This window comes from Crocodylus porosus, unplaced genomic scaffold (assembly GCF_001723895.1).
Source record: "Crocodylus porosus isolate Cpor-Errol unplaced genomic scaffold, CroPor_comp1, whole genome shotgun sequence".
NCBI classification, from domain to species: Eukaryota; Metazoa; Chordata; order Crocodylia; family Crocodylidae; genus Crocodylus; species Crocodylus porosus.
The window spans coordinates 22,242,953-22,257,445 of NW_017728947.1; the positions used below are offsets into that span (position 1 = coordinate 22,242,953).

The 14,493-nt window shown below is 46.6% G+C and overlaps 1 protein-coding gene across 3 annotated transcripts in view; it reads right to left on the reverse strand.

Annotated features, from left to right (window-relative positions):
• Nucleotides 1-14,493, reverse strand: part of ELP4 (elongator acetyltransferase complex subunit 4) — a 251,079-nt gene that overhangs the window by 152,452 nt on the left and 84,134 nt on the right. For all 3 annotated transcript variants that reach the window (XM_019552041.1, XM_019552040.1, XM_019552042.1), the window contains exon 7: nucleotides 12,622-12,810. In XM_019552041.1, the coding sequence (XP_019407586.1) occupies nucleotides 12,622-12,810 (189 nt within the window). The remainder of the gene's footprint in view (nucleotides 1-12,621; nucleotides 12,811-14,493) is intronic.

Consider the following 14,493-nt stretch of genomic DNA (forward strand, 5'->3'; position numbering starts at 1 on the left):
CAAGCTTTTATTGTGGAATAGCTGTTATACTGGATAGCAAAAGTTACAGGAAAGTAGCATAAATGAAATTTTATATCAATTCCAACTCCAAAAAAAATCAACTGAAATCCATAAAAAATAAACCAAGTATATTATTGTTTTTACTTAAAATGTGCAATTTTTCTGTATGTACAGCACAACAGAATTTCTACCTAGTCCTTAAATGAATACATTTTCATACACAGCTCAGATCCAAAGTTTTTTAGTTGTCATTCCTGATGCTAGAAAGATTAGATTTCAACCTTGCTTCTGCAATAACCTCACCATTTCCCTTCTCTTTAAAATTTCCTTAAGAATGTGTTACTGGACTACAGTAAAATTAAACATTGCAAGTTACAATATGCTCAGGTTTAACTGATCTTATCTGTATATCCTTTACTGAATATTGAGGACTAAATATAGAAAGCTGATTGGATATTGGTGTAATTCCTTAGAACATATACACCAGAGAAAATATATGCTGGGGTGAAATACTGCTCACAGTGGACTTGCCTGGGTATAATTCAAGGCAAAAGGTACTGTGGCGGGCCAGTAGGGGGGCGCTCCAGCATTGAGCCACCCACCTCACTGCGCCTGACCACCTTCCAGGCTCCGAGTGCCTCCCTAGGGGTGCTTCGCGTCCGGTTGACCTCCTTCCTGGAGCACACTCGCTAGCCTGGCGGTTAACGTGTGCTGCCACCACCCCAAGAAGGGACTCTCTCGGCCCTGTGTCCTCAGGGAAACACAGGCCTAATAGTCCAACGGATACTCCACCCAGTACAAGCACTTGGGGCACTTCCCCAAGTCAGGGGCCAAAAAGGAAAGTCTCCCTTAGTCCACAGACCTAAGGGGCCTCTTAGGCATAATTTAGACCCACCCCTCAATAACTTTCCTACACCGGTCACAAAGGAGAACTTTATTGATTACAGGGGGTAGGGTGAAACTAGGGTACAAGATAGAGCAATATCATAGAAGTCCCATAGAGCAAAACAGTCTGGCTGAGGTAGCCTCTTGATCACGCATCTGAGTTACTGCCAGCTATATATCTAATCAGATCTCGAGTAGCTTACTCCCAAGCATCATCCAGAGGCTGTTGGAGATTCCCTTTGGAGGCAGGCCATTCCTAGCTCATGAGTTATGGGGGAGAGAGCCAGTTTCAGATGGTAAAGCTCCTCTCTAAGTCTGAGTCCCCTGCATGGATGCTGCCCCCTCCTCCTGGGCAGTCTGAACTTATACAGCCCCTGTGACCTCATTCACCTGGTCCAATGGAGGCCAGCACCTGTTGGCCAACCAATTTGAAATATATCACTAGTTGCTGTGCAGACTCTAGCCCACCAGGTAGATGCCCCTCACCCAGGTAGGTGATAGTAGTCACGCAGGCAGCGGGAGCAGGTTACCCCCTTCCCTCAGGAATGTATCCAGCTCAGGTTACCTAAAGAGATAGGGTAAAGGTGTGTCTCCTTTGCTGGACACATTCTAATCAAACTGTCACAGAGCAGAGATTTTGGGGAGAAACAAAGGTGCCTTCCCCCCCCTCTTTTAAAAGCTTAGACCCCTAGCTTTATAGATCTATGGGTACAAGTGTGTTTGGAAGTGTTGCCTTTCACACCTAGAAAGAAATTACACAACACATAATACTGACCCTAACAATAACGCATATAAAACATGATAGCACATTAAGGAACTCCCCCACCAGAGCTCTCTCAGGCGGGTCTGAGTCCATTCAACCCACTACTCGGAGTCCTTTCATGACAGGGCATCTGCTATCACATTCTGGCTTCCCTTGATGTGTTCAACAGTGAAGCTGAACTCTTGAAGCTGCCAGGCCCATCTTTGAAGCTTGGCATTGGTGTTTTGCATTGTCTGTAACCACTGCAGTGGGGCATGGTCCGATAGGACGGTGAACTGCTGCCCCCATAAATAGGGCCGCAGCTTGTTCAGTGCCCAGATGATTGCCAAACACTCCTTCTTGATAGATGATAGGTTCCACTCCCGAGGGATTAACTTCTGGTTTAGGTACCCCACAGGGTGCCGTGTCCCTTGGTGCTCTTGTCTGAGTACAGCTCCTAGTCCTGAGTTGGAGGCATCCGTGGCTACGTAGAATGGTTTATTACAGAGCGGTGCCTTCATGATCGGTTATTTACCAGGGCAGCCTTTAGGGTGTCAAATGCTTCTTGGCACCTCTGCTTCCAGACCACTGGATCAGGGCTGCCCTTCTTGGTCAACTCATGTAGGGGAGCTGACGTCGCTCCAAATCCCGGGACAAACCGTCTGTAATATTCAGCCAGGGCAAGGAAGGCTCTGACTTGCTTCTTGGTTTGTGGAGGTGGCCAGTCTTTAATGGCCTTGATCTTGTCCCACAAGGGAGCAATATGACCTCCACCGACCCGATGTCCCAAATATACCACTTCGGATAGTGCCCACTGGCACGTTTTGGCTTTCACCGTAGGACCAGCTTGCTTGATCTTGCTTAACACAGTGGCCAGATGAATCAGGTGCGATTCAAAGTCCTGACTGAAGATGGCAATGTCATCGATGCAAGCCATGGCAAACTGCTCACATCCCTGTAGCAGGTTATTAATCAGTCTTTGAAAAGATGCAGGAGAGTTGCACATACCGAAAGGTAGAAGCATAAACTCATACAGTCCCACAGGTGTGGTAAAGGCGGACTTGGCTATGACATCCAGATCCAGTGCCATTTGCCAGAATCCTTTCGACAGATCGAGAGTAGAGATAACCTTGGCTGGGCCCAGGCGATCAAGCAAAGTGTCCATCCTGGGCATAGGGTATGCATCAGGGGTGGTAATAGCGTTCAGCTTCCGGTAATCCACACAGAACCGGATGGCCCCATCCTGCTTCTGGACGAGTACCACCAGGCTGGCCCAGGGACTCACTGAAGGCCGGATTACCCCTAACCCTTCCATCTCTGTGATCTCTTGTGTTATTTCTTGCTTTACCTTCTTGTTAACTGGGTAAGGTCTGGAGTGTATAGGGCGATGGCTGCCCATGTCTATAGAGTGTACTGCCAGGTCTGTTTGACCTGGTTTGTTGGAGAATACTGTCCCACAGTCTTTGAGTGCTGCAAGCAGCTTGTCCTTGTCCTGTGAGGGCAGATGGTCCGGTAGGCGGAGTTCCTCTATTCCTGCCTCTCCATCCCAGTCACCATACATGACCGGCTCCTCTGGGTCCTCAGGTGATCCTTCTACTGAGGAAATCCAGAATACCACATCACCTCTATCAAAGTATGGTTTAAACATGTTCACATGAACTGTCTTAGGCTTTTTCCCACTCCTGGCCACTACATAAGTCACATCATCCAGCCTGACCAGGATAACATGAGGACATTCCCAAGCAGCTTGCAGCTTGTCTGTCTTTAGTGGCAGGAAAACTATAACCTTATCACCTCATTCAAAGGTACGTAAGCAGGCCTTATCATCATACCAGGACCTTTGCTTCTCCTGGGCCTGTCCTAGGGAGTCTCGTGCCACTTTCATCATTTCAGTCAGCTTCTGATGAAAGTTAAGCACATACTCCACCATGGAGGTTTTTGTGGAAGGGATTTTCCCTTCCCACTCCTCTCTCACCAGATCGAGTGGACCTCGAACTCACCTCCCAAAGATCAACTCGAATGGTGAGAACTCAGCAGACTCCTGGGGCACCTCTCAACAGGCAAAGAGCAAATGCAGAAGTTTCTCATCCCAGTCATTGGGGTTAGAGTCCACGTAGGCCTTTAGCATACCTTTCGAGGTCCCACTGAACCTCTCTACTAGCCCATTTGTCTGAGGGTGGTAGGCTGTGGTCTTGTGGTGTTTCACCCCACAGCACTCCCACAGGCACTTCAACACCTCCGCCAGTAAGTTTCCACCCCAGTCAGTCAGGATCTTGGAGGGAAAACCCAGCTGAAAGAAGATCCTGGTTAGGGCACCAGCAACCACAGATGCCTCGGTGGAGGTCAAGGCAGTACTGAGTTGTGAAATCCACTAGAGTCAGGATGTATTTCTTCCCTCTATGGGTCTTATGCCTCAGAGGGCCCACAATGTCTATCTCCACTCTTTGGAAGGGTTGATCATTGATAGGGAGGGGCTGTAGGGGAGTCTTTCTCTTGTCCCCGCTTCTGCCCGTCCGCTGGCATGTCTCGCAAGATAGGCAGTAGTCCGTCACATTCTGGGCAATTCTGGGCCAATAAAAGTTGGCCTGCAGCTGCCGGCATGTCCGTTCCCTGCCCATGTGACCAGCACACAGTAAATCGTGAGCCATGTTGTCTGTATTTACGAGGTACTATGATCTGGCAATGGGGTTCCCAGGTCTTGGCATGGTTCTTTGGTACCCACAACCAATAGAGAAGTCCTTTATCCCAGACCACCTTTTCTCTCTTCTCTGGGGTGAACTCTGTTTCTTATTCCTGAACCATCTGCCAGAGGTTCTCCAAGCTGGGGTACTCTAGAACCTCCTGCTTGAACTCCATTTGCCCGGCTAAGCAATCAGCAGGGAGTTTGGGTGCTCCTGCAGGGAGTGCACCTTCACACTCAGGGACTTTCTTGGACTCCTCCCTGAGAGTCTCGCCTCCCTCTGCCACTGACGGACTAGACACCTCCCTGGGACTGTCACTTAACCCACCCTCAGGGTTGCTAGTTCCCTCTGGGACTGGTGTGTGATCACCCTCCGCAGTGGCCTCTGTGCTGACAAGAGGGGAGTTCCCCAACTTGTAGGTATGGTGCAAGTTGTTCCTCCCCAGGTGCATCACCTTGCACTTGTCTGTGTTGAATCCCATCCTATTCACATCCGCCCACCCTTGTAACCTGTCTAGGTCTGATTGAAGCCTGATGCTTCCTTCTAGTGTGCCAACATCCCCCCACATTTTAGTGTCATCAGCAAATTTGAACAAGGTGCTTTTTACCCCCTCATCCAAATCACTGATGATGTTGAACCTGTAGTAGCTGGATGTTGAAGATGTAGTACCTGGTCCACCTCCCGGTGCAGGAGTTCTAAATCAATAATACCCTGTCCCATCAGGATGGGGACTGGAGCCCCTTCGAACACACCTAGTTCTGTGCCCATCGCGCAGCCTCTCCACTCTATGGGCGGATGGGTTACCTGTACCTCAAATGGGAGAGACCCCACCCCTTGAATGGTAAGGGTCCTCCCCGGGATTACATCTGCAGTTGAAACAAGGTTGGCAATGATTAATGTCACACTGGACCCTGTGTCCAGTTCCCCAATTAGGGTTCTCCCATTTACCGTTATCTTGGTCTGGTGAGAGGCCATCACCTCCTCTGGGTTTGTGATCCTGTAGCAACAGGTACACTCCTCAGAGGGTCTTCGGGTCTTCCCCCTCACTGCTTACAGCTGTTGCATGTCTGACAGGCTTGGGTTTGTTGCTTAGCTTTGGGCAGCTGGGCTTGATGTGGCCCGGCTCCCCGCAGTTACAGCACCCCCTCTTTTCCAAATTGGGTGGTTTGGTCAAATCAGGGGCCTCCTTACTCTCGGTCTGGGACGGCCCCTTTTCCCCTTTTGGACCTGGTTCTCCCTTCTCCCCTCTTTGGAACCCTTTCTGTTCCTTCCCAAAGTAGGGACGCTTCTTGTCTGGACCCTCATGATTTAGCAACAGCTGATCTGCAATTTCAGCGGCCTCTTGAATGGTTTTGGGGGCCCTGTCCTTGACTAGGTTTTTAATCTCCCTCAGACAGCGATAATAAAATTGGTCCAGCGACACAAGGTGGAGCAGCTTCTCTCTATTGTCAGCCTTGGCTCTGTCTGCCCATTTAAGGAGTGCATCCCACACCAGGGCCACAAAATCAGCCATTGTCTTCTCGGGTTGTGGGCGGATATTCTGGACTTTTTTCCAGAAATAATCCGGTCCTAACTTGAACCTTGAAGACACGGCCTTTTTAAAGGCATCATAGTCACCGGCTGCATCCAAGGGCAGGCTGTTCTGGACCACCAACATGTCGCCTTCTACCAGAGCAGCCATGTACATCATGAAGTCTTCCTTGGGCACCTTCCACCATCTGGCTTGCCTTTTGAACATGCTGAGGAATATGTCAGGATTGCCTCCAACTTGGTAGTGAAAGAAGGCTAGGGAATTCGGTTTGGGGTGTCCCCTGGGCACTCGTGGAAGCCTTGTCTCTCCCCCGTTGGGCTGCAGATGGAGTACCTCTAGTTTGTGCTTGCACATGGCCTCTGCCTCTTGGCGCTGGGCCTCCAGCTCCACCTTTTTCAACTCCAGCCCATACTTGCACTTGCTCTCCTGCTCCCGCTCCTCAGCTTCTAGCCACATCTGGTACCTCCAGTGCTCCTCCATAAGGGGTGATCCCTTGGAGGGTTGTGGACTTGGTGTGCGGGGATGTGATTCTGGGGAGTGCTCAGGAGTTGCCGTGCATGAAGGGAGCTCTGAGGCTGAGTCATTGTCGCACAGGAGTTTAATCAGCTCTTCCTTCTTTAGCCCTTTCTTCACTTGAAGGCCTCTGCTTTCACCAGATCTCTTAGTTCAGGCACGGTCATTTGGACAAACTCGTCCGCCATCCTGGCTACGTACACTATCCAGTTGACCTGATGCCATATTAGAAATTGTTTGCTCAAGAGATTTCAGAGACTCTATTCCTCTTCCTAAATTATGCTTCTAATACAGCAGGGTATTCGGATCCCACCACTACCACCATGTGTAGTGGGCCAGTAGGGAGCGCTCCAGCATTGAGCCACCCACCTCACTGTGCCTGACTACCTTTCAAGGTCCGAGTTCCACCCTAGGGGTGCCTCGCGTCCGGCTGACCTCCTTCCTGGAGCACACTCGCTAGCCTGGCGGTAACGTGTGCTGCCACCACCCCAAGAAGGGACTCTCTCAGCCCTGTGTCCTCAGGGAAACACAGGCCTAATAGTCCAACGGATACTCCACCCAGTACAAGCACTTGGGGCACTTCCCCAAGTCAGGGGCCAAAAAGGAAAGTCTCCCTTAGTCCACAGACCTAAGGGGCCTCTTAGGCATAATTTAGACCCACCCCTCAATAACTTTCCTACACCGGTCACAAAGGAGAACTTTATTGATTACAGGGTGTAGGGTGAAACTAGGGTACAAGACAGAGCAATATCATAGAAGTCCCATAGAGCAAAACAGTCTGGCTGAGGTAGCCTCTTGATCACACATCTGAGTTACTGCCAGCTATATATCTAATCAGATCTCGAGTAGCTTACTCCCAAGCATCATCCAGAGGCTGTTGGAGATTCCCTTTGGAGGCAGGCCATTCCTAGCTCATGAGTTATGAGGGAGAGAGCCAGTTTCAGATGTTAAAGCTCCTCTCTGAGTCCCCCGCATGGATGCTGCCCCCTCCTCCTGGGCAGTCTTAACTTATATAGCCCCTATGACCTCATTCACCTGGTCCAATGGAGGCCAGCACCTGTTGGCTGTCGGCCAACCAATTTGAAATGCATCACTAGTTGCTGTGCAGACTCTAGCCCCTCACCCAGGTAGGTGATACCAGTCATGTAGGTAGCGGGAGCAGGTTCCTCCCCTCCCTCAGGAATGTATCCAGCTCAGGTTACCTAAAGTGATAGGGCAAAGGCGTGTCTCCTCTGCTGGGCCCATCCTAATCAAATTGTCGCAGAGCAGAGATTTTGGGGAGAAACAAAGGTGGCTTCCTGCCACAGGTACTATATCATATGTAAAGAGAAAGCAGAAAATAATAAACATTAAAAGACCCACTCCTGCAAGTCATAGTCCTTACTACCCTGTATAAATCATCATCGCTGATCTGTCTTTGAATCCTTGTCAAATTTAAAAGAAAAATAGTCTTGATATGTCCCTGTCAACACTGTTCAGTGGGTAATTATGTAATAGGTCTGTAAGAATCTTTAATAGAAGTGGGTGTTAGGCCCCTCAGAGATGTTAATTCAAACATAAAATGGGATCTGAGGAATTTTATCCCAGATCCGAAAAATCGTGCATAATGACAAGCCAGATATTCAAGATTTTGCATGGCAGGACATATGATTTTTGGGATCTGGGATCCCTTCACAGACCCAGAACTTTGTCACATTTTTAGCCCATCACGACTATTTCTATATTACTGACATCATGTCCATACCTGTCACAAGGGTGATAAGCCCTTTTTGTTTATGTAGTACATTGCAGGTGTATTATTTTTTTAGGATCTGCATTGTGGAGTTCATAAAAGCAACTGGAATACCTTATATCTAATTTGATTAACCTGAGGTCTGATACATGAGATGGGACCACAACCCATTTATTTATCTTGCATCTCACCAGGCAACAGACTGACCTTAGCCAGGATTGTAAGGACCAGAGCTTAATTTTGGCAAGTAGAATCATGAAAATGCATCTTTCGTTTGCCCCAAGGCACAGTAGCCAGGACGCTCATCTGGAAAGCCAGAGGTCCTCAGCCACATTCACTGAGAGGGGATGTGAACTTAAGTGTCCCTGGCTTCTCAGCATAGCACTCTAACCACTATGCCACAGGTCAGTCACTACCCAGCCCTTTTCTGAAGCTCCTTTTGAAGCTGAGCCATTATATAGCCGCTGGAAAAAAGGATGGAAAAAAGTGAGTAAGTGCAGGGTGGCAAGAAGCTTCTGCCTCACTGGGAGCAACATAAGCATAGGTATCCCCATATGGTTAGTCACAGTCCAGTCTTCAGTCTGAGGAGACAGAATGATAGCATGGGTGTATGGTCCCCTATGGCCTCAAAGGATATAGCTAACTCTCACTGTTTTAGCCAACCCATGGTTATTCAGTGAAAAGCCCTGAAAGAACAGATTTCTAATTGCTACCATCTTCTACTGACCGCAAGAGATGCAGTTACTTAATTGAGTATAGTGAAAAAATAGAGGCAGGGAATGAGGATGAGAAATACATTTTTTGATGCAGTGCTAAGGCATACACTAATATTTCCTGCTCCAGAACTAGCAGTTATCCCAGTGCAGAAATAATCTCCAGGTACAAAGTGAACTCCTTTAGCATAATATCCATCAGTACAGTAAGGAACAGACTAGCTAAATGTGGATGGCTGAACGGCCACTGTCATTAAAGAATGTGTCTCTGTTATCACAATTGCAGCACAGTACTTTTTATGTGAATCTTTATAAGAGATCCTTAAGGTTTATCCTCATAGATATCTTTTGCCCTTTCTCTGTGGATTGATACTGAGCTAGAAGTACTGGCTTCTGTGCTCAGAACTTATTTTGGTAGCATGAGCTTTTGATACTGGGGACACTGACTTTGAGGTTCCTGATGCCAGATTTTTCTTCAACGCCAAAAATTTGTCGCTGCTGGTTTCTTGTGTCACGTGCCTTATTTTGAAGGTTACTTGGATACTGATTTCATTGAGACTGTTTCTGGTACTGGTTATGTTTGGGTTAAAGTTGACTTTCATTGTTTACTCTAACAAGTTGTGCTTAAGACAGACATTTCATGATTTGTGCACCCACAATGAGACAGAATGGCATACCATGCACTGATATTTAAAATGTGGCTTTTGCCCAGACCAAATTGGTATCACTGTGGTCGTCTGTGGGGATGATGAAAGTCTTATCATTCTTATATGAGCATCTCCTTCCCCAACTCCCTTCCCTTTCTATATTTGACAAATTAAGTAGGAATTCCCTAACATGAAAATGGCAGGCAAGTAGAAGAATTGGCAAATGCCAAAGAGTAGCAAATTAAAGTTTGCCATGTTGGTGTCATGAGCGGCAAGAGGCAATCAAGGGATGGCTGTAGCCACCTCACTCTTTATGTCCTGGGATGAGAACAAAATGAAGTGTAGGTTGCATTCAAAGCCCCAGTGGAAAATACTGCTCAAACAACTTAGATCTCACACACAGAAGTGTATGGACACCTTCAGTGAGATTCATAAAAAGACAGGTGAAGAAGAATCACAGTTATGAAACTGCTGAAATACTTTCCTTTCAATTGAGACACATAAGCACCTCTCAATATGTATCCAATCCCTATGCATTATAGCTCAGTTTTTCTATTAAAGTAAAAGAGAGAAGGCCAAGTTTCCAGCTTCGTTTCTTCCTTGACTTAATATTTTTTTCCACAAGGTTGCTTTGCATCTCAATAGGTAGAGTTGGATTTAGAAACAAAAGCCCATGGAACACATTTTGTTTCTGTACAAATGGTGCACTATCCAAAACAGATTCCATTTTTTTTCCAATGGCAACATAAGCAAAATAATATTGAGTAAACATTCCAGCGTCCTGACAGATAAACATAACTCAAGTCAAATTTCAGTGTTCTGTTTTCAGATAGTATGGATCAAACTACCACAATGGTTGTCGGCTCTGGATTTAGGATCCAGATACCTTATTCGGGTGGGGAGAACCCACCTTCAGACCGACCACGACCTCTTCATTCGATAACAGGCAAATTTATTGATACACAGTGATAACAAAAAAAGAAACAATACAATCAAGCAACTCTATATATCTACCAAATGGTAGGGCTGCCATCAGAGTCAAAGTACATCTGGTCAGGAAGCAAGCTGCACTCTGAGGCTCTTTCTTAGGTGTCAGATGTCAGCATAGCATGTTAGTAGTCTGGAGGTGGGATGCCATGGCCCACAGCATCCCTCCAGTGGGGTGTATGAAAACGGGCTGGTCATATGCCCTTGGTCCATGGTGGCCTTGGGGGCCCTTCCCAGGGGACAGGGATGGGGACCCCCTCTTGGAGATGAGAAGGAGAAGGAACCCAGGTGAGACAGGGAAGGATGGAAGAGAAGGAGGGACAGAACGGAAGTGAGGGAAGGTTAGAAAGGAAAAGAATGAGGGGCAGGGAGGGGCCCTTTGTTAATCTCAAGTCTCTGCTTTTGTATTCTTTCCCTCTTGATGACTCCTGATGACTCTTCATTTGTGGCTATTTCTGGTTGGCTGTCTCTCTGTGGTTACACATCCATGTAGCTTTCCAGGCCTTTTCCTAATTTGGTCTGTTCCCCTAGAACCTAGACTCAGGCCCCCCTCTGCTCTGGGGCCTTGTAACTGGTGTCACTTGTCTTGTGTTATCGGACAGTATGGTACATACTTCCTTGATTTCCAGGCTATTTTCTAGACTGTGTCCTTGTTGTGTTAGACAACTTGTCTGCCTTAAAGGCTATGATTTCGTGTTATGGAATGCCCCCTCAATTCTCAGGCTGTGCCTATCCATTGGCCTTGTTATACTAGACACCCTGTCTGCTTCCAGGGCTATATGGAACTGTGTGTGAAACCCAGGCTCTTATAAATCAATTAACCCCTGCCACCTGTCTTGAACCCTTTTAATGCATATATCTGTAAGTCAATTCCCAAAAAAGCAAACCTTTAAATAATATTTTCAAGCCAACAATGGTTATGCAATTTGAATAAATGAAGAGAAGTTGTGAGGCTTCAAATTTGCTTTGGCTAACAGGCACATAATAGCAATCATATTACAAATGTAACCGATATCATATTTTATAAAAATCCACAGTACATTTCATTACGACATGACCAGTATTGGAAGACACCGTATTTGACTTCTTTATCAGTGTTCTTTGTAACCCGACATCACTCAGAGTATAGGACTTTGCAGGAAGTTCCTGGCACCAGTAATCCCTTTATAAATTTCAGTTTATACATATCAAAGTCACATAAACCACACATTCATGGATTTAAGCCAGTTTTATATTCAGGGCATTCCAAATAATAAAGCTATTTCTCGTACACAACCTCTCTGAGAGAAAGCAATGAAATTATGTTGTAAGTCAATTTTAAAACACAAGAAGCTAAAAAATTTTCAGAGGATGTATTTACACATACACTTGACTGAACAGTAGACTAATTTGGTGTGGTGTAAAGTGTCACAGTCCACATGTGCAATGCTATTAGACTGCAGCAAACTAATTTTCACTGCTGTAAGATAGGACTGCCAGGGACAGTACTATCTTATGGTGGCAAAAATAAAGGCGCCTAAACACATGTATAAACACTGACCCGGGCATATTCTAAGTCTGGTCAGCACAGGCAGCAGGGGGCCAGACCCCTGCTTGCTACCTAACCACAGGACTCTGCATGCTCGTGCACCCTTGTGCCCTGGCCAGCCCCTCTGCTACCCAACACTGCCTTCTGGAGGCTGGGGCTGACCCCCTGGGTCCCTGGCTAGACCAGGGCTGCTCCAACCCGCTCAAACCACTGCGGTCTTAGGTGCAGCATCTGCACGTGTGCCCTGGACCCAGCAGTTTGAGCACTCACATATGCCATTAAGGTGCCATATTAAACCCTGGCACAAACTGTGCTGGATTTTATCACATCACCTTAATGGTAAGTGTAGATGAAGCCAGAAGGTCTTAAATTGATTTTACCTTCTTGGTGTACTCAAAAAGCTTGTGAATTACTGTTACTTGCTAACACCTGCTGAAAGTTAAATTCAGCATTTAAATAATACTATAGACCTTACTGACTATCAGAGGAAACTAAAATGTGTGGTAAGAATTTCATTTAGAAATCAATTTGCTTTTGCAGCAAAACAAATGCAACAGAATTCTATTTTCAAAACCATTCATAACACTTCAATCCTTTTGCTCACCAAGCATCATTTTTATGTATAAGTAATTATGAAAAAAACCCAACCGTAATATTCTGACCTGGATAAGATGAGCTGGCACTGTGATGATGCAAGCTGACAAAGACATTCTGAGGAGACTGCGGAGAACGTAGAGAAACTTTGTGAGGCTATAAATATCTTCTGGATTATCAGTGCAAGAAATGTCTTCACCCCACAACACTGAACCAAGGTTCTGAATTCCTATCCGCAGAATATTTTTTTGTTTTTTCTAATGAAGAGAAGAAAAAAAAATACTTAACTGTTACTTACAATATTAACGGTAAAACTCCACACCACTTTGGCAGACAATCTTCAGAATTCTTGTAATATATAGTATTAGTATCCATAGCAACTAGTTTGAAGTTGACTCATGACTGTATAAGAGGATCTGGAGAAATAGTAGTACATTAACAGCAATTTTTGCATCAACAGAATAACATGCCAAGTTTGATGATCAAGTGCTGGTGTAATAGCTGGCAGAGAAATTAAAAGCAAACCTAATTTGATTTTTTTGAGAATGATCAGTTAAAAATGAGGTAATGTTCTGACAGAGAACCTTAAAAAGTATAGCATGGCTTTTCCTAATGGGAAAAAAGTGTTAAGAAACGTTCTTCTCCCTTTTGTAGTTTGGAGGGTTTTCTGGGAATGCGAGAATACAAACACTACATTCAGACATTCTCTCCTTCACCTTCTCTTTTGCTGCATGCATACTGCTTGCTTCTTGCTATCTGTCAGTTTGGCTAGGGACAGACATTACACATAAACCGGTTTAAGTGATCAGAAACTGGTTTAAACCTGTAACAGAACAGATGTTCAGTACACATAAACCAGTCTGAAAATGGCTGAAACCAGTCTGAGATAAACCTGATTGAATGTAGTATCAGACTTAACTGGTTTAAGCACCGTTTGTTCCAGACCCCTTGCTGGTTTAAGATGAACCAGACTCCCTCAGCATTCGGGCATGCTCTCTGGGCTGGGTGGGACTCTGCTTCACAGCAGGACTGGTCCCTCCCCTCTGCTCCCTGGGCAAAGCTCCTCTGGCACAGACTTGCAGACAAAGCAGGGTCTTCTGGCTTCTCCATGCCCCACTCTCCCTCCCCCTTGACCACTTGCTGCTTAAGTAGGTATCCCTTCCTCCCCTCTCCCACAGCACGGACCATAGCAAGTGTGTGATATACTAGCAAGTGTGGTATACTAGCAAGTGCTATATAAGGTTCTGGCAGAGACTGCAGACACAGCAGGGTCTGCTGGCTTCCTCTGCTGTACCCCCCTTGCTGCTCAAGCAGGAAATTACCCCTCCCTTCCTCCCTCCCTCCCTCCCATCTCCCACAACATGGACCCCAGCCCCATGGACCCTAGGCATGTGGTGTGCTAGCCAATGCTGAGAGGTGTCTGTGTGTGTGTGTGTGTTGCCAATTTCATTGGGACAGGCAGGTAGACAGAACAGGACTTTTGGAGCTAATCAACAGGTCACCCCGGTAAGCTGTTTAAGAAGAGTTTGAAGTAATGGGAAAGAGGCTATTGTTTTGCCAATTGGGGATAAAGACTCTTATTAGCTCCAAACTATCTTGCTCCCCTGTCAATTTGTTGCAGACAGTCTGACAAGCAGGGAGGGAGATTGAAAAGCTCCGTATCATCAACAGATGCATGCATTGCACCCCCACCCACTCTTGCCTCATAGTGCTAGCAAGGGTCTTGGGTCTTGACAACTCTCCCACCCCTTGAGCAGCCAAAAGGGAAAAGACTGGAATGGTGCAGGCAGACCTCCCTAATGAGAAAGTCCTGCCGGGGCCTGGCCACGTCCCCCCATCAGCTCAACACTGTGCAAGGGAAGAGAGGGCTGTTCTAGTGCCCCCCAGCTTCTAGCTGAGCCACTGCAGGCATGTGCCTGAATTTTCTCAGTCCAGAGGGA